This window comes from Microcaecilia unicolor, chromosome 11, assembly GCF_901765095.1.
Source record: "Microcaecilia unicolor chromosome 11, aMicUni1.1, whole genome shotgun sequence".
In the NCBI taxonomy this organism is placed as follows: Eukaryota; Metazoa; Chordata; class Amphibia; order Gymnophiona; family Siphonopidae; genus Microcaecilia; species Microcaecilia unicolor.
Window position 1 is genome coordinate 73,356,255 of NC_044041.1, and position 19,887 is coordinate 73,376,141.

The 19,887-nt window shown below is 44.6% G+C and overlaps 1 protein-coding gene across 4 annotated transcripts in view; it reads right to left on the reverse strand.

Moving 5' to 3' along the window:
• The window catches only part of JAK3 (Janus kinase 3), a 102,015-nt gene that overhangs the window by 81,975 nt on the left and 153 nt on the right, over positions 1 to 19,887 (reverse strand). Inside the window, exons 1-7 of one of the 4 annotated variants that reach the window (XM_030218807.1) lie at positions 19,705 to 19,872; positions 18,166 to 18,381; positions 13,349 to 13,472; positions 10,101 to 10,218; positions 5,180 to 5,325; positions 3,899 to 4,193; positions 3,371 to 3,493 (exon numbers count right to left, since the gene is read on the reverse strand). In XM_030218807.1, the coding sequence (XP_030074667.1) occupies positions 3,371 to 3,493; positions 3,899 to 4,193; positions 5,180 to 5,325; positions 10,101 to 10,218; positions 13,349 to 13,472; positions 18,166 to 18,361 (1,002 nt within the window). In that variant the 5' untranslated portion in view covers positions 18,362 to 18,381; positions 19,705 to 19,872. Of the gene's footprint in view, positions 1 to 3,370; positions 3,494 to 3,898; positions 4,194 to 5,179; positions 5,351 to 10,100; positions 10,219 to 13,348; positions 13,473 to 18,165; positions 18,382 to 19,704; positions 19,873 to 19,887 lie in introns of those variants that run through there. The other 3 variants (XM_030218808.1, XM_030218806.1, XM_030218809.1) reach the window with 3 other exon arrangements.

The following is a 19,887-nucleotide window of genomic DNA, read 5'->3' on the forward strand; positions in this document are numbered from 1 at the left end:
GCGGGAGGTTTGGAGGGACTTGAATAGGATATGGGGCTTGGAGGCAGATGTATCAGACTTACTGCCACTGCAGGACAACCCACAATTTGCCCCAGGGTCTGAAAATAAAATATTTCACAAATGGGCGGATTTGGGGATCACGAGGCTTGAGCATGTTCTGGATACAAGGGGGAAGATCCTATCATTAGGAGCCTTAGGAGTAGGTATTTGTATGAATCACCTATTCGCATATCATCAATTGACTCATTACGTACGGTCTCTGAACCAAAGTAAGCTGGAAAGTGGACATGGGCGTAGAATTAGGGCCTTTTTTGGGATAGTCCCCGGAGATAGGTTGTCGGTATCGGGCCTACAAAAAGCTATAGGGGTGCAGGAGGGACAGAGAAACACAGAGGTACTATTCGCCAAAGATAGGGAGTAGATTTGGGACAACCGAACTTGCAATTAGATTTTCCTAAACTGATAGCTCGTATTCCCCAGTTGTTGGTAAATGCAGGTCTTCAGGAGTGTCAGTACCGTATAATATACAGGGCGTATATGGCCAAAAGTCAATTGTTCAAATTTGGGGGGGTTGTGGATCCGCTATGTGCGAAATGTGAGCAGGGGGAGGGTACGCTAGTGTATTCCCTTTGGACCTGCCATAAGATTCAGGCATTTTGGAGGCAGATATTTCTCTATCTAGAGTCTCTGGTAAAGCTATGGATTCCATTCTCACCATAGGGGGTATTATTGGATAAGTATGAAGTATTTCGACTTCATGGTAGGGGGACCCGGCAGCTCATTCGCAAGGCCAGTCTGGTCGGGAAGAAGCTCATAATGGGCGCTTGGACGAGTGAGTCCCCACCAGATTACTGGCATTGGAGGAACAAATTACATGAACTTCTATTGTTGGAACGCAGGGGAGTTGGGTCTTCCCCCAGAAGGCGAAAAGCATTTTTGGCGGTGTGGGAACCCTATATACAATCCTTGTCACATAAAGCTTGCAGTTTAATATTTAGCAAGCTCTGATAGGAAGAGATTTTTTTTTTTCATTTGGACTTTTGTTGATATGGTGAATAGTCAGGAAGAGTGAGGACACAGAAAATGGGAAATTGCATTACTAGTTAGGGATTGGACAGGGTCAAGGGGGGGGGGGGTTAATAGACGGTTACTTAATTAGGGTGGAGTGTCATCAGAGTTCAGGCACTCTGCTAGAGCAGTGACTTTTAAATACTGCTGTGATAGTTGAAGGTTCCACTAGTTATGTTTGTGATGCAGCATTGCAATATAGTTTTATATTAGAGGGTCATAAATGGATTTCAATACAATGAGAGAAGCAGTTTATGAGGGATTTTTGGGAGGGGGGAGGAGAATGCTGGGAGAAATGTTTGATGGTAGATTGTTCTATTCTACGAGAGTCGCACACACATTTGTACTGTATATCTTATCTCCATTTGTTACTTGGAAATGTTCTTTCTGAATTACCATCAATAAAACTGTTGGAGACTTTGGGGGGGGGGAGGGGGGAGGAAGGGAGGGAAGAAAATGTAAAATGTTCTTGGAGAGCGAAGTTAATTGTTCTATTTCTCTGTGTTAGCTTGCAAAATGGAAGTTGTCTCTCCAATAAAATATATTTAAACATAAACTCACATCCCAAAGCAGTGTAGGATTTGTAGTCCCTGATTCTACAAATTGAAATCAGTGCTGCAGGTTCTGTAATGCACTGGGTGGGGCTGTCAAAAAGCCAGAAATTACCTAAAATCTCCCTCCTGGAACTGGGTAACTTGGAAATCCTGCAGCTGTTGGTGGTGGTGGTGGGGAGAGGGGTGTTGGGAATAGGGAACTGCAGAAGGGAGAAAAACATGTTAACACCTTACCCCTTCATGGAAAATAAACAACCACTATGACAGAGGTTTCCCAAACCGTCCTGGTGACCTCACATTCAGTCAGATTTCCAGGATATTCACAAGGACTATGAGGACATAAAGTTAGGGTTACCATATTTTGTCCCCCAAAAAGGAGGACACATGCCCCGCCCCACCACACACCCCGCCCCCTTTCACTCCCCACCCTGCCCCATTTCACGCCCTCGCTCTGCCCCTGTCACATTTCCCTTCCCCCGTCAACCCCCCCTCCCCATCACCCCCCTCCGCTTACCTTTCTACTGCCCTGGTGGTCTAATGACCTCTTCAGGGCAGGAAAGAGCCCCCTCTTTCCTGCCCGGAGCGCTGCCCTGCATGCATCCTTCCTGTTGCTGATCTTGGCGCCAATTCAAAATGGGGAGGGGGGTGTGACATGTCCGGGTAAATCCGGATATAAGGTAACCCTACATAAAGTACTGGATTCAGTAAATGGCACTCAAAAATCAGTGATGGAAAGAATCAGCACTTAGTGCTATTCTATATAGGTCGCTCCGGGTTGAGCACTCTTTATAGAACAGCAAGTAGTGCCGATTCTCATGCCCATATTTGGGTGCCAGGACTTATGCCTACTGAAACCAGGTGTAATTCCAGGCACCAGTTTGCGCATGCATCCCTGGTATTCTATAACACTGCACGCAAATTTTTGGAATGCCCCTGATCTGCCCATGGCTCTCACATGGCCACGCCTCCTTTTAAGTTGTGCTCTATGTGATTTGGGCACCAAAGAGCCGATATTCAGACCATGGGAGCTAAACCGGCTAACGCCCGCGGTTGGCACTAAGCCCGGATATTCAATGCGGGGCTGTTTCTGGTCACCGGCATTGAATATCCAGTTTATTTTTGGCCAGTTTAAAGATAACCGGTTAAGTTGATATTCAGACTTAGCTGGTTATCTTTAAACCGGACAAAGATATACCAGGTTTTCACGCCATGAAACCTGGTGTAAAAAAATCACCAGATAGCTGGTTATATCGGCCGATATAACCCGCTATCCACTAGCAGCTAATCGGGGATATTCAGTGGGGGATCCCCTGCTGAATATTGGCGGATAGCTGGTTAAGCACTATTTAACCAGTCAGTGGCCATTCTGACCGGTTAAATAGCGCTGAATATTGGGGGGGGGGGGGGGGGAGACAGACAGACAAGTGTTTTAGAATAGCGCACAGCATGTGTAAATCCTAATTGGTGCAAATTAACTTCAATAATTGATTGTGCCCAATTATTGCTGTTAATTGACTCGGTAACTGACTAAGTTGCACATGCAAATCAGGATCACGCCTAAAGTTTGGCAAGCAAATTTGGGTGCCCTTTATAGAATCCAAGGAGAAGGTGTGCAAAGAGTGGAGATCCAGTCTATCTGATCCATGTTCACTGCGGGAATCCTGAGACTGACTGGGATCACTGGCATAGAGTTGGGAAGCCCTGTGCTGTTCATAGAATACTATCCATACTCTCCCTTAGTGACGTACCAGCACCTTGTTTTCCTGCTTGGTGATGGTGACAATTCTGCTTTCCACAGGCCTCTTCTCACAGTACGCCTGTGTTATGCCAATATCAGTGATCTCCGGAAAGTCACAGAATGCCTGCCATATCTATATGTAAAAGAGAGATGCATTAAACAGCTAAAATGGGAAACCTGGTTAATTAGTGTCCCCTAGTGACTGAGATCTGTGCAAACAGGATAACTGCAGCACTTGGGGAGTGGGGGGCAAGTAGAAGATTTCCAGCCTGGTGGCAGGATTAGGCATTCCTTGGGCATTACCTCTGCTTTACAAACAGGAATAGGTACAGCATGCTGAAGAGTTTAGGAATGCACAAACTCACTTCCTTGTCCCTGGATAATGCTTACAAAGTACAGTCATTGGCCATAAATACCAAACCATCAATTCTGAAGAATTCTAAAGCTACAGAACTGCATGAATCTAAGTGGAGAGACAGCACACGGACACATACAGTCAAAGGTCTCTCAAAATTTCATGCTAAATGTGTCCACCAACCTCGCTTTCCTTGTAACGCCAATAAATTCCACTTCCTCCACACACACGGATGACCTTTTCTGTACCATGTACCCATCCTGCACTGGGCGTCTGGACCAGGAATGTCTCCTTCCCGAAATTGGGCTCCAGCTTCTCCAGGTCCAGAAGATATTTGATCTTCAGGTGCTGACTTTGGGCATTGCAGGTACTGATTCTAAGAAGAGACCTCTGCACCTTCCGTCGGATCCGTCTGCGTGTCAGGAATCTAAGCTGCTGGATATGATGTTGCAGACTCTTGGGGATGCAGCTCTTGTAGCTGGAAGGGAAAAGGCACCATTAGTCTTAAGGAGTTGTGAGGACAAGGGAGCCCATGATTCCTCCAGTAGGGGCAAACATACTAGACCAGACCCACGATTAATCTTGGAAATGTAAGGACAGCGATTGGGGGTGGGGTGGGGTGTATAGAGTTGCCAACTGAATTCAGATTTGCTTGACAGAACTGATTCGGTCCTGGGTTTACCCCAGTACATGCAGGAACTTGTAGTCTTGCTTTTCTTAAGAAGGCAATGGGGAAATCAGTACTACAATTTCCTGTACGCAGTGGGGTAAACCCACGACTGGATCAACCTTGTCAGATGAATCTGGAGCTGACAACCTTCGGGATGGGTCTACAAGTAGGCAATAAAGAGGCAGTGATGGGGTCAGCCCCTGGTGAGATTCAGTCATCTGAGGATTCAAGCTCAGCTCATAAAGAAAAGAAAAAACAGACAGAAAGCTTCTATGGTCTTTCTTCAAAGCTAAATTGCCACATGGTGAAGGTCACCTATCTCACCGTCTGTAGAAAGAGTACAGTTTGGTCCCCTCTGCCACCAAATCTACCAAGATCAATAACTTATTGATGTAGAACTTATACTGAGCCTACCACATTATACCTACAAAAGACGTCTGAATCTGATCCTCTGATGCTACAGTGAAGAAAAAAGCGATGCAGCTGGCCTGTTTGCTGTTGATGATAGAACTTTAACATGAGACACCCCAAATATGAACACTGCTTGGCCAGGGGAGAGACTGGCCTCACAGTGAGGTCATCCATTTGCTCTATGTCCTCTGTTCATGGAAAGCAGGACAAATGTCCAGAAAGATAATAGGGAAAAACCAAGACTGGTTCAGGCTGTGTGGGTGGCCTGGACCCAGCTGGCCATCCTGTCTCAGTGGAGATGCTCATCTAATTTAAGAAGCACATCTTTCATCCCTCCTCCCCCTTGCTGTTTTAGACTCCTCCTAGCTGCTCTATCTCCTCACCTGATGCTGCTGAGGAGCTCTGGAAGGCTGCAGTCACTCTCCTGTTTTATTCTCAGCATGTCCAACACAGCTAGAGCCAGGCACTCTTGTTGCACCTTCAGGCTCATTGTGATGTCCATCTGTCCGGTCACAAAGTCACTCCGGCACTGGAGAGAACACACAAGGAACATCCTCCGGGGTCAATGGAGAATGCAAAAGGAAAGTAGAAAGAAATTAGGTCTTACCTGATCATTTGCTTTCCATTAGTCCTTTCTACTATTTCAAAAATTGTGGGATAGTTGTGTCCATCAACCAGCAGGTGGAGATAGAGAACTGAAAACTGAGCTGAGGCATATCTCTCTCTTGGCATCCAGTTCAGCTCCTCGGTATTTACATAGACAAACAGTAAGGAGAAACTCAGAAAAAACACAAACCTTAAACAACTCTCTAACCTAAAACTAACCAGATGAGCAAACATGTGTGGACCTCTCTCATCTCTGGACAACTTGTAGAGAACAAAAGATATGCAGGAAACACCATGCAAGGTGACAGTCATTATTTGACTCATTACTTTGCACTGACTAAACATCTCAGAAAAATCGGACAGGCCTCAGGAATAGTGGGACTGTCTCATGGAAACAAAATGATCAGATAAGACCTCATTTCTTCTTCTTTTGCATAGCTTTCCACTGTTCCAGAACCTGTGGGGTGTTCAAAGCAATCCTAGAGTGGGTGAGATCCTGGCGCCGCTGCCTTGAGAACCGAAGCTCCAAAATTGGCTTCCAAGCAAGACACAATGTCCACCATGTAGTGCTTGGCAAAGGTATGCAGCATCGACCACATTGCAGCTTGCACTGTACACCTTGTAGAATGAACTCGCAAAGTCATGAGGAGGCTTGTTCCCCTCAAGCAAATAAGCTGACGCGATAGTCTCTTTCAGCCATGTAGCAATTGTGGGCTTGGAAGCTATGAGGCCAAGAATCAGTTTACCATAAAGCACAAACAGTCTGTCCGATTTGCGAAACTCATTTGTGATTTCCAGATATCTAATGAGGTCTCTACGCACATTAAGAAACTTCAAGGAAAATATTAAACCTCTTTGTCCTCTGTGAAAGGATGGAAGCTCCATAGATTGGTTGAGTTGAAATGCTGATACCACTTTCAGAAGAAAGGAAGGAACTGTGTGCAGGAAGACCCCCGCCTTCGAAAAGTGATGAAAGGGATCCCGACAAGAGAGAGCCTGAAGCTCCGAAACCTACTAGCCAATGCAACAGCCACCAAGAATGCTGTCTTTAGCGTAAGATTTTTCAAGGAGACCTTCAGAAGTGGCTCAAAAGGAGGCTTCTGAAGAACCCAAAGGTCTAAATTAAGGCTCCACTCTGGACATGGCATACAATAAGGAGGTTGCAAATGGCGCACTCCCCTCAAAAATCAAACGATATCCAGGTAAGCCACATGAGACGTTTTCAGTAGTCGGACCCTGAAAGAGGCCAAAGCCACAACCTGAACTTTTAGAGAATCGAACGCCAATCCTTGCTGAAGACCTGCCTGGAGAAAAACTAGAATATGTGCAATCTGAGCACAGAAGGGAGAAAGTTCGTGCTCAGAACACCAGCCCTCGAACATCCTCTACACCATCGTATACACCTTGGATATAAAGTGTTTCCAAGCCTGAAGCAAGGTAGTAATGACCGAATTAGAATAAAATTTTCATCTCAACTGACCTCTTTCAATGGTCAAGCCATAAGACCAAAGGGGCATGGACAGAAGCATAGCAAGGTTGAGGGTGCAGGGGGAGCAAAGAGCAGACTGTTGACGGCACCAGCGTGTATTTTAAATACAACAGATCATGTGAAAAATAGCCGCTGATGCCATTGGAAATCTGTTTGGGGGAGCGGCAGCTCACCTGGTGACCCACCTAGCTATGGGCATGGATCCTCCATGAGCACTGGACCTTGCTTCAGTAGGCCGTTTACCAGTGGAAGATAGAGAGGACCCCCGTCCAGCAGTTGAATCAAGTCTGTATACCACTGCCTCCATGGCTAATCCGTGGTTACGAGAATTATTTGACCTCAGTGCAATGCGATCCTTTTCGTCACACATCATTCCATGGGCCAAGGAATGAAGCATACAGTAGACGTGTCTCTGTCTAGGACTGCAGTAGGGCATTGATCCCCATCGAACCTGGTTCTTTCAAACTGCTGGAAAACTTGGGCACTTTGGCATTGTCCAGAAGCAGAGAACCCCATTGGTCCACTAAAAGCTGAAAACCCTGGCTAGATAGTTCCCATTCTCCCAGGTCCAAGGAGTGCTTGCTAAGAAAGTCCACCTCCACAATCAAGGACCCAACAATGTGAGCTGCTGACAAGCAGAGAAGAATTTTCTCTGCCCAACTCATGAGGGAGGTCGCCTCCACCACCATCAGACAGCTGCGGGTCCTGTATTGCTTGTTGATATAAGCCACTGCTGTCTCATTCACAGAGAAAACTCAGACCAGGGCCCCCGCCAGAAAGGGAGCGAAGTTGCGTAATGCATTCCACACTGCCCTTAGCTCCAAGCAATTTATCAATCACTGAGACTCCTGTTCTGTTCAGGTGTCCTATGCCAGATGAAACTTGTAATGAGCTCCCCAACCCGACTTGCTGGCATCCATTGTCACCACCTCCCATTGTGTTATTTTTATTTTTTTTTGTTACATTGGTACCCCGCGCTTTCCCACTCATGGCAGGCTCAATGTGGCAGGCAATGGAGGGTTAAGTGACTTGCCCAGAGTCACAAGGAGCTGCCTGTGCCGGGAATCGAATTCAGTTCCGCAGTTCCCCAGGACCAAAGTCCACCACCCTAACCACTAGGCCACTCCTCCAGCGGTCAAATTCCTGGGCGACAACCACCACTGCATACTCCATCTGGCAACCAGCATCCAAGGAAGATGAAGGTTGTATTTGTGTGACACTGGAGAACAGCAGCTAAGAAGAGATTTCTGTCATGGCTGCATATTAGCCCTTGCCCATAGCACCACTTCCATGCTGCCATCATTGACCCCAGAACCTGGATGTAGTTCCAGTCCCTGGGCCTGTATTGTCTGAGGAGAAGGCAAATCTGTTGAACCAGCATCGACCTCCTGCGCTCCATGAGAAAGATCCTCTCCTGTTGTACGTTGAATGGAATGCCCAGATACTCCAACATCTGCAATGAAGTCTGCTTTTCTTGAAATTGATAACCCAATGATTGCAGAAAACAGACAACTTTGTCCATTGCTGCAATACTGTCCGAATAGGACGAAGCATGAACGAGCCAGTTGTTGAGATATGGGTGAACTCTGATTCCCTGGTGCCAAAGGAAGGCTCCATCACAACCATAGCTTTGGTACATGTTCTTGGAGCCATGGCTTGACTGAAGGGCAAAGCCCTGACATGGAAATGATGGCCCAGCACCATAAAACATAGAAACCTCGGATGCAGCGGCCATATGGGTATATGCAAGTATGCCTCCTTGAGATTGAAGGTGGTGAGAAATTCTCCCATTTGAACCGAGGCTGGTGATAGAAAATACTGAGGAGCTGCACTTGATGCCAAGAAAGACATATGTCTCAGCTCAGTTTTAAGTTCTCTATCTTCACGTTCTGGTTGATGGACACATCTATCCCACAGGCTCTGGAATAGAGGGAAGCTACGTAATAGAAGGACAAGTTAATAAAATGTGGACAGGTCCTTAAGGAACACTGAATGTTAAATGAATGGTAATGTTCATCACTAAAAAGATCTCATTTTTGGAGAGACTGAACAGGAACTCAGAAACCTTGGTCACTTGTAGATAGTGTTACTTGTTAGAAGTTACAGCTGGGATATGCTCAGAATCCTCTTACAACAAATAGTAAGAGCTTCAGTAGACATCTCTACTCCACCTCAGGGAAATCCAAAGGGAGCCTAGAGGTGGGCACCTGAGAGTGAAAACAGAGAAGGTCCAAAATTTCCACAAAAATCCAATATCAAGAAAGAAACAAGTGGAAAAACAACTTCAAGAGATCAATCCAAGACAAGGGGTAAGATGCTCCAAAGAAACTTTATTAAGGACCCAACACGGTCCGTGTTTCGGTTTTTAAAAAAACCTTCATCAGGGGTCTATAAAATAACAACAAAACATATATATAATTAAATAAAAATTGGATCAAATATATCACAACCAATATGTCACAACAAATATAAAAATTATAAAAAAACATAATTTAAAAGTCATTAGTCATTCTTAATATAAATCAAGTTCTCTGACATAGAATCTGATATGTTGACAAAATCAATACATATACTATTATTATTTCATCAGACAAACATCATAGAAAAAATTGATAAATAAACTATATATAATTTAATTAACATTATAAAAACAAATTTCCGAAAGTGTTACATATAAAAATCACATACAGCTGATAGACTCCGTATGGTGTATAGCAGAATAGATTATATATTGTTAGAAAGCATTAACGTGCGGCCTAAAGGTCTATGGCAGATAATATCTTAATACATACAAATTAGATAAAAATAGTAATAAGGATAAAGATAAAATTGAATTAAATTAAATTAAACATACCAATTTAACGACTTTTAAATTATGTTTTTTTATAATTTTTATATTTGTTGTGACATATTGGTTGTGATATATTTGATCCAATTTTTATTTAATTATATATATGTTTTGTTGTTATTTTATAGACCCCTGATGAAGGTTTTTTTAAAAACCGAAACACGGACCGTGTTGGGTCCTTAATAAAGTTTCTTTGGGGCACCTGAGAGTGAAGTCATAAAGAAAAGTACCTCTGGGAGTGATGTCACAAAGAAAAAGAATGTTTCTTGGAGTGATGTCACAGAGAGAAAAAAAGCCTCTGGGAGTGATGTCATAAACTCCCTAAGTGGATAACCAGGATTTGTTTGCTGAAAGAACTCACCTGTGCAAAGAGATAATCGATAACAGCATAGTCCAGAACAGCACCTGGCCTATCCTTCTGCAGGCTGTGACGGTAGGACTTCTGACTCTCTAGTCCAAACCAGTTAGGAAAAAAAAACCTGGAAAGCAAAATCTCGCATTAGCATTAGTCCACTCACCGAGCAACTAGGGCAAGTAGTACACAGAGCAGAATTTACCAGTGCAAGTAACCCAAGAATGTGCAGTGTGTTTGTGTGTGTGTGTTGGGGGGGGGGGGGGGGGGCACAATATAGAGCAGCAGGTAACCCAGGAATGTGTGTGGTGGTGATGAGGGGGAGGGGGAGGATCAGAATATAGAGCAGCATTAATCGGTGCAGGTAACCCAAGAAATGTTTGTGTGTAGGGAGGGGACTCTATATTTAGAGCAGTGTTAATATGGGCAAATAACCCAAGAATGGTGAGAAACAGTGCATACAGGGGCAATAATCTGTGTAAGAAACCAAGAAACGGGAAGGAGGGGGAGAGATCACTGTACAGAGAAGTATTAATCTGTGCAAATAATACAGCAACATGGGAAACAGTGTACAGAGTGCTATAAATCTGTGTCAGCACAGGCAGTCGGTGACTCAGATGTTTTAGGAAGCTAAGGTAGGGCGGGGCTGGGGTAGGGCCAGGGCGAGGCAATATGTGGTGTGGTAGTCCAAAGTTAAAATCCTTGGGGTGGTGACACATTCAGCCCTGTGTCAGCAGTAAAGGGACAGTGGGGGCACTTTTGAATACAACTACCTTCCCCCAACCTAGTAGCTCTGTTACTGATAGTATTATTTATTTATTAGGATTTATTTACCACCTTTTTGAAGGAATTCACTCAAGGTGGTGTACAGTAAGAATAGGGGACAGGGAAATGATATACTGCCTTTCTGTGGTATTTTGCAACTACATTCAAAGTGGTTTAGATATATACAGGTACTTATTTTGTACCTGAGGCAATGGAAGGTTAAGTGACTTGCCTACAGTCACAAGGAGCTGCAGTGGGAATTGAACCCAGTTCCCCAGGATCAAAATCCGCTGCACAAACCACTAGGCTACTCTTCCACAATAGATCAAAATATAGATCAAGAATAGATCAAACATGAGCAATAGACAATTACAGCAGTAAAAATATTCAAAAACAATACAAAGTATGGCATGGTATTATATAAACTGAACACACTCCAGGAAAAACCATCAAAATAATCCACCAAAATAATACATCAGATTAAACAAAGCAATGTTTGCAGCATTCTGGAAATATATGGAGGTACTTTAACACTTGACTCCCAGTCAGCTCTAGTTCCCAAGTCCAGCATCTTCCTATTGGCCATGGGAACAGTGATGTTCAACAGCACCATAACAGAAATCCTGTGGTTACTGGCAACCATAAACTGATTTCCCTATCAATATTTTTAGTAGGTTACCAAAAGACCACCAGGTTTCAGATCTGCTGCCCTTGAGTTAATTGTTTATTTACTTATTTTATTTATTCGTGCTTGTATCCCACAGTTATCCAAAAATGAGTTTCGGTTGAATGTGGCTTCCATTGAACAGTTATTGGAGATTACATTGATGTGTTTTAATTACAAGGTTGTGTGTTACATTGTGATAATAGAATGATCAACGAGATATTGGTAGTGTTCAATTGTTGCATTACCAAACATTTTTGGTATTAGCCGTAAATAATGGTTAGAGCAGTGGGCTGAGATTCAGGGAAGCTAGGGTTCAAATCTGCTCCTTAAGATCTTGGACAAGTCACTTAACCTTCCATTGCTTCAGGTACAAACTTCAGTTCTAAGCCCTCCAGGAAAATACTTTCTGAACGTGACTCACATTGAGCTACAATTGAGAGTGACGTGAGCTAAATCTAAATCCAAAATCTAGTATTAGGCATACACAATTCCCCTTCTACACAATCACTGGCTGACTGCTTTAAGGGGATGATATAAATCAAAATATATTCCCCTATATTTTTGAGATAGACTCAAGCTTGGAGTCCGTGTGGGATCTCTCTGACCCTATAGGTCTCCTTAATTGGAAGGAAAAAGGCCTCAAAGAGCTCTGGATACACTGTATCTGCTGAGCTTAAACGGATCAATTTGAACCTCTCTTCATCATCGGCCAAAACATTTACTCCCTTATTTCAATATTTCCAAGCTCCTCTAACAAATGGTGAGCTATAATGGTGAAAAGGACACTTATCTTTTCTTGTGCCTGTTCTTTGTTGTCGGCGTTGAACTCTTCCGCTGCTGTCTTTATCTCATCAACACCTCAAAACTCTCGTGTTGTAACTTGCTGTCTTCACCCCTCTGTCCCAAGCCCCTCTATCAAATGGTCGCATAAATGAAGGAAGTGGAGGAGTAGCCTAGTGGTTAATGTAATGGACTTTGATCCTGGGGAACTGAGTTTGATTCCCACTGCAGCTCCCTCTATGCACAAGTCTGGCACACCTTTGAGTCCTGGTGCTTGGCAACAGGACTTTCAGTGACTTTGGCCTCAGTAAATTTCATTCTGGCCTTCTTGCAGGATGGATTGACAGGTCCTTTGTCCCTGGCCACCCTGAACGTTCAGGTGGCTGCCAGCAGTTTCCCTTCTCCTCCTTTCTCCCCTGAATGGCAGCGGCATGCATAAGGCTCTGGCCCTACGCATGGTTTAATTTTCTTTGCAGAATCCAGTTTCAGCAGGCGTAATTCCTCGCATCAAAAGTTGGACGTGGGAATTGATGCTATGCATTATTCTATAAAGGGCATTCAGCCAGGAGTATCCTTTATAGAATAGCTCTGAGTGCTGTTATTTTCCAGCACCAATTTTTGAGCACCATTTACTGAATCTGGCCTGTAACCGTTCCAGAGCTCTGTAATCACAGGCCCTAAATCCAGGGGTTAGTTGTCACCATTGCATGATGTTAGGTGCTGCTTCTCTTTTTATCCCAAGTAACATGATGGTGTTTTAGTTCATGCTGGAATATATGGACTATGAAGTCATAATTATTTATTTATATTTTGCTCACACCTTTTTCAATAGTAGCTCAAGGTGAGTTACATTCAGGTACACTGGATATTTCTCTGTCCCAGGAGGGCTCACAATCTAAGCTTGCACCTGAGGCAATGGAGGGTTAAGTGACTTGCCCAAGATCATTAATTTGTAAGTTAAATTAAATAGCACAGGTAAACCTATAGCTGCACAGTGCGAACGGGATTGGCTGGGAGTGCTGCAGGGCTAAGCATCAAAACGTACCTAATTCTGTAGACCACAACTAGAGCCACAGATTCATCAACTATGAAAATATGTTTTGGAGAAAACCAAGTTGACAGGTCTTCTGTTGCCAAGGCAAAGAGGGGATGATACACCGGCAGAATACCTGTGTAGGAGAGAGCAAGACAAAGAAGTGAAGGTTTAGTAGGTTTAAAGACATTTACCTAAACGGAGATTTATCGGATCTGATTGAAAACTACCTTCCTCAGCAGAGGCTGACTGAAACTGCTTTTTTCTGTTCCACTCAAAACTGAAACTGTCACCGAAACTGTCTGAAAGCTTTCAGACGAAACTCATGATTTGGTTTTGGCCGAAGCCGAAACCTGAAGTTTGGTTGAGTGAATATGGACCAGTGAGAGCTGCGCAGGATTGTCAGAGCTTACAGTCTGCATCTCTCAGCTAAACCCACAGTATCCAAGCCAAAATATAATAATTTAAATAATGAAAGACCACATTTTACCTTCAAGCAAAATAACCTCCACACACATGGACTGCAGCTAATGAAAATTGGAACTAAAATCCATGGAGCTTTTACAGTGGCTAACTTTGTGCCATGCTCGGAGTGACAGTTGACATCAATAATCCACCAAGATGTTAATTCCTAAGGAACTTATCATCCCAAATTTAGGGGGTCTTTTACTAAGGCATGATAGCGTTTTTAACATGCGCTAAAAATAGGCGAATGCTAAACTCTAGAGACGCCAATGTATTCCTATGGGCATCTCTAGCATTTAGCGCATGCCTATTTTTAGCACATGCTAAAAATGCTAGCACACCTTAGTAAAAGACCCCCCTCAAACTCCTGCTATAATTTTATATCAAAAACATTTATTTGGATCACTCTGAGGGGCATAATCGAACGGGGACAACCATCTGTAAGGACGGCGCTACGAAGGGGCGCCCAAATCTCAACATTTAGGTTGACTTTAGAGATGGTCGACCTAAATGTCGAGATGGGCGAACTTAGAGATGGTCGTCCCCGGTTTTCACCCATAATGGAAATGCCAGGACACCAACCGGGCACCCTAGGGGGCACTGCAGTGGACTTCACAAATTGGTCCCAAGTGGATAGCTCCCTTACCTTGGGTGCTGAGCCCCCTAAAACCCACTCCCCACAACTGTACACCATAGCTCTTATGGGTGAAGGGGGCACCTAGATGTGGGTACAGTGGGTTTGTGGTGGGTTTTGGAGGGCTCAACATTTACCACCACAAGTGTAACAGGTAGGGGGGGGTGGGCCTGGGTCAGCCTACCTGAGGTGCACTGCACCCACTAAAACTGCTCCAGGGGCCTGCATACTGCTGCGATGGACCTGAGTATGACATTTGAGGCTGGCATAGAGGCTGGCAAAAAAAGTTTTTAAAGTTGTTTTTTTGAGGGTGGGAGGGGGTTGGTGACCACTGGGGGAGTAAGGGGAGGTCATCCCCGATTCCCTCCAGTGGTCATCTGGTCAGTTCGAAAACTTTTTTGAGGCTTGGTTGTGAAAAAAAAATGGACCATGTAAAGTCGGCCAAATGCTCGTCAGGGACGCCCTTCTTTTTTCCATTATCAGTCGAGGACGCACATCTCTTAATCCCAGTCCTGCCTTTGCTACAGTGCCGACACTCCCCCGTGAACTTTGGTCATCTCTGCAATGGAAAGCAGTTGGGGATGCCCAAAATCGGCTTTCGATTATGCCGATTTGGGTGACCCTGGGAGAAGGACTCCCATCTCCCGATTTGTGTCGAAAGATGGGCGCCCTTGTCTTTCGAAAATGAGCCTGTCTATTTACCATATAAACTATTGGGCAAGATCATAACTGCATTACTTGCAATTGCAGTACAAAAAGAAGAATAGAAAGAGTAGCCCCCACCTGGACTACCTTACAATCTGGTGGTCTAGTGGGGTAGTCAGGGCAGGATTGATGCTGCTGGTATCTGCTCTTTTCCTACAACCTTCTAGTCACTGGGGTAAATAAGGTATTTCTTTAGAAGGATGGGGAAAGGGGAAGAGGTTGTGGAAGCATGGAATACCATGAACTGAATATCTCCCTATTAACATTTACTTTCTCTTGGCAGCTCTGATATTGAGAGGGGCTATGGTCAGGAATTGAACTGAGAGGGAATGAAGAGTAGCACTGCTCCCATTTCTCACAAAAATTAAAAATATTATTCCCCTATTATTTCTGATAGGAATTATAATTGGTGGGGGCTATGGGCTATATGAATATAAAGAAGTAGCACAGCAGCAGTAAGAGGTGGCAGGAGAACATAGGAAGAGTTTGGGGGGGGGGGGAGAGAAGGGACATAACTGTCTCACAAACTCTATGTGTTTCCTGGTTTGGCTTTTAGGCCTTCCTCCTTCTTAATTGCTGAATCTTTGCTCCCCTCTCAGGGGCATACTGACAGTGTTCTGGGCCCTCGGGCAATAAAGGCCATGGTCCCCTAAACACATATCAAAAGTGATTAAATTAGATGGAAGCTAAGGGAGATTGGGCCTCCTACTGCTGTGGGCCCTTGGGCACTGTCCTATTGTTTCAATGGTCAGTCCGCCTCTGTTCCCTCTTTGCTCTTGGTAAAGCTCTGCAACCACCTCCCAGGTCTCAACTTGGATCCTTGAGCTGGATGCTTGTTCCTTGGCTGTTGGACCAATATCATGCAGGCAGACCAGAACACAGTGGGCTTCATATGAGTGCATGGACCATGTTCTCCCACTCAGTGTGTAATCTCTGAGGTTTCAAATTGTGACCCTTGCTGGGCTTCCAGGGCTTAGGGTGAGAATGTGGCAACAGGCAAAGAATCTCATGTGAACTCTTCAGGCAGGGGGTGTCCATTAGCCTGGAATCTGTGAGTACTAGGAGAAATGCTGCAATGAAAAAGGGGATGGGGAACCCGTCCCGGACCCAGAAAAAAAGAAATGTGCCTAGATCAAGGGAGAGCAGAGCAGGGAAATGATCCAAACCTGTAGTCAGTAGGGAGTCACAAATTGCAGATGAGTTAAACCAATGAAAGGAAATTTCATCTGTGAAGGAGAGTGAGAAGTGGTTAGCAGGGAAGAGATGGGGGAGCCAAACCTGCATGGAAGGGCAACTGGCTATGCTAGGGAGCAGAAAGCAGGGGTTGGGGTCCCCCGCCAGCAAAGGTAGGTGACGGCGGCAGGGGGGTCCAGGGTGAAATCTGCGGGAGCCCAGGCCCCCATGGCCTCATGCAGATACGCCCCTGGGACAGGCTCAAAAGATGTAGGGAGTGAAACAAGCAGAGAGCTCTTAAACTGTCTGCCCCTGAATATAAAACATCAAATTATGCCTGTGCAGGAGGAGAAAAGTTAAAAATGCAGAGATAGTAGGGAGGGGGAAAGGAGGATAAGGAGGAATGAGGAGGAAGAAGAAAATAGGGGAAAATGACAAAATTGGGGGAAAAGAGTGTGGTATAGATGGGCAAAGGGGAGAAAGGGACTGGTTGGGGGAAAAGTGCTGTGGATGACCTGAATGTGGAGAGAGAGAGAGAGAGAGAGAGAGAGAAAGAGAGAGAGAGAGAGAGAATGATACTGACAAGCTGCAGGGGGCAAGGGGGTAGCAGAAACTGGCAGGACCCTAGCTTTTGATTTGTCCACATGAATCTTCCCCAGTCCACATTGCCTGCCCTTTTCTTGTCGTTTAGATAAAGGCTGGTCGTTCTGTACCAGATGTATTTTGTTTTTCCGGGGGGGGGGGGGGGGGGGTTCTGAGTGAGGGAAAAATTGTTGTGAGTTATGAGTTCAGCACCTCCAATTATTTTCAAAAGTTGGCTCCTGTGCCACCGAGGGAGGGGGCTATGAAGGCTAAATTGCCTAAGGTCCACAAAAGTCATAGTGCAGGCCCAGGCTCCACAGCATGCGTGCTTTCAGCCATGTGGAAAAAAGATGTTCCAATAGATACAGTTGGGTCCAGGAAATAACACAGCATATGTGTATTCCATTTGCACCAAGAATGGATGCAGAATATGTGGACACAGTCCCTCGGATTCTATAAAGGTCACCCAAATTTGGGCGCAACCCTGAGATGTGTGTGCAGAGTAATTGGTCAATGAGCCATTAACAAGCAATAATTGGACACTAACAATCAATTATTGATGTTAATTGGCACCGATTAGGAGTTGCGCATGCATCTGGCTGCAAGTTGCTCTGTAATGCTGGGCCTTCAGATCCCATAGCACGCAACCCAAAAGGGGGCACAGCCAAGGGAGCGGCATGGACAGGTCAGGGGCATTCTGAAATTTTGGGCGCAGTGTTATAGAATACCGGGGGTGCATGCCCAACTGGCACACCAGGATTTACACTTGGTTTCAGCAGGCATAAGCCCTTGGGTGCGGTACTACCAAGGGTGCTCGGCCGGGAGCATCCCCAGCGCCGATTTTTGAGCTCCATTAACTGAATCTGGCCCAGTGCACACTCGGTAATGTAAAAACAAAAGTAATAAGGGTAGTTTCTCTTTGAAAAGTTGCATAAAATGCACACGTTAAAATTGCCTGTGTAATTTTTAACTATGTGGGCAGTTTGAACATTAGCTTCTTAATCCGACTGCATTGGCCATGGCTCTAGCATCCTCATGTCCTTAGTAGGTTCAGACAGCAGGACAATATTACCCCTAAATTGTACAGGATTTTAGTCTCAACTGAGAGGACAAAAAAAAAACATCCTTAGCGCAGGACCTATTTGAATATTAGCCAAAAAATGAAAGAATAAGAGACATGAGGGACAGAGGGAAGGTCACAAAGCCAGCCTGCAGTGTATCCTTCACAAATAACGTGACCACAAATAAAGACAAATAGGCACAGACTTACCACAGGCTTGGGCAGCCATTACACAAAGCTCCTCAGCTGAGTACTCTCCACAGGAAAAAGTCAGAAAGGAATCAGAGGGGAGCATTTGGGAGTTGCTGGGGTACAGGTACATCTGCAAGGTGCCAGCTTCTGAGGAGGACAAGCTGCATGACCTTTCACCCCTTATCAAAGGTGTTTGGTCTCCCAACGGCGCCATGGTCAGGCTGTGACTCGCTCCTGTAGAAACAAAAAGGTAGTGTTGGAAGATTCCAGAGTGAGAAGAGCAGATAGGAGCAGGTGTGCACAGCAGCAAATAAGACCAGTTTAATATAGACCGCCTGTCACACTGGATTCTGGGATGTAGAGCCTTCGGGCTCAATATTCAAAAGAAGCTGAGCTCCTGAATTTATGCCCCTAAATGTGTATCCTATTTTCAGTCAAACCTAGGAGCCTAGGTTTTCAGCTGAAAAGTCATCTCAATTTACGAGTTTACAAGTTTGGCTTATATTTTATTTATTTATTTATTTTATTTATTTATTGCATTTATATCCCACATTTTTCCACCTCTTTGCAGACTCAATGTGACCTCCTTTATGAAGAGATTCACCCAAGCTGCTGTACAACAGGTACAGCTTGACATAAGACTTTCAATTTTTGTCAACAGCATAACAATAGTAAAATGACCAAATGTAAGCATGAATACAATCAATGAGGTAAACTTGGAGATGACAAACAGAATCCTAGTAATAGGACAAACATGATACAGCATCAGAAATGTAAACATTTAACAGCATTACAAAACAATCATGTAACAGAAATATGATAAATGGCAACAGAATACAAGTGATACCAATAATAGACAGCACGGGAGAACATTCATATAACACAGATATGATACTCACAATGTCAGCACAATACAAATGGAATAAATTTAGACCTGCCATTCATTTGCCTAGATTTATGAGCCTAGTGCTGAAAATCAGTGCAAAGCTCCTGCATTTATTTCCCTGCCTTAATGTTGACACCCACTTCTTATGATCCTAAATGTAAGCGTTTGGTGAAATTGTCAGTATATTGTTAAGGAGTGAGCCCTAGAAAATTTTCAAAGAGGCCAGTTTAGGAACATAACTCTCAAAGTTGGAAGCATAAAATCCTTTGAATACGGGGCCCTTAATTCCCTAAGAGTACATAAGTACATAAGTAATGCCACACTGGGAAAAGACCAAGGGTCCATCGAGCCCAGCATCCTGTACACGATAGCGGCCAATCCAGGCCAAGAGAAACGAGGACATGCTGCACTGATAATACCAAAGAAACAAAAACTGTATTGTGCCCACAGCCCTGTGGTAATATTCTCTGTCTCTGTCCCTTACATGAAGGAATGCAGATATGTCCGTGACATGCATATGAGTGTCCATGATGCAAAAACATGCAAGAGTGTGTTTGTGGTGTTAAGCATGCAGGAGTGCCAGTATATTTGCTGTGGCAGTGGAACTAGCCCTGTGTGTTGGGCTCCTTGCAACTGTTCAGTACTTCTCTTCTTACTATTCCTGACCTCACCTTCCTGTCTTTAGTTCTGGGTGCTACAGAAGGAAGCATAGATCTCTCTTTTGGGGGAGAGGAGGAGAAATCCAAGGCTGTATGCAGTCTAAGGAGCAGGGATGTGCTTCCGGAGTGATGCACCCCAGAGGTGGCTGTCTCTGTTTTTCTGCTGTGATCCTGTCTTCAGCTAGCCTGTTTCCC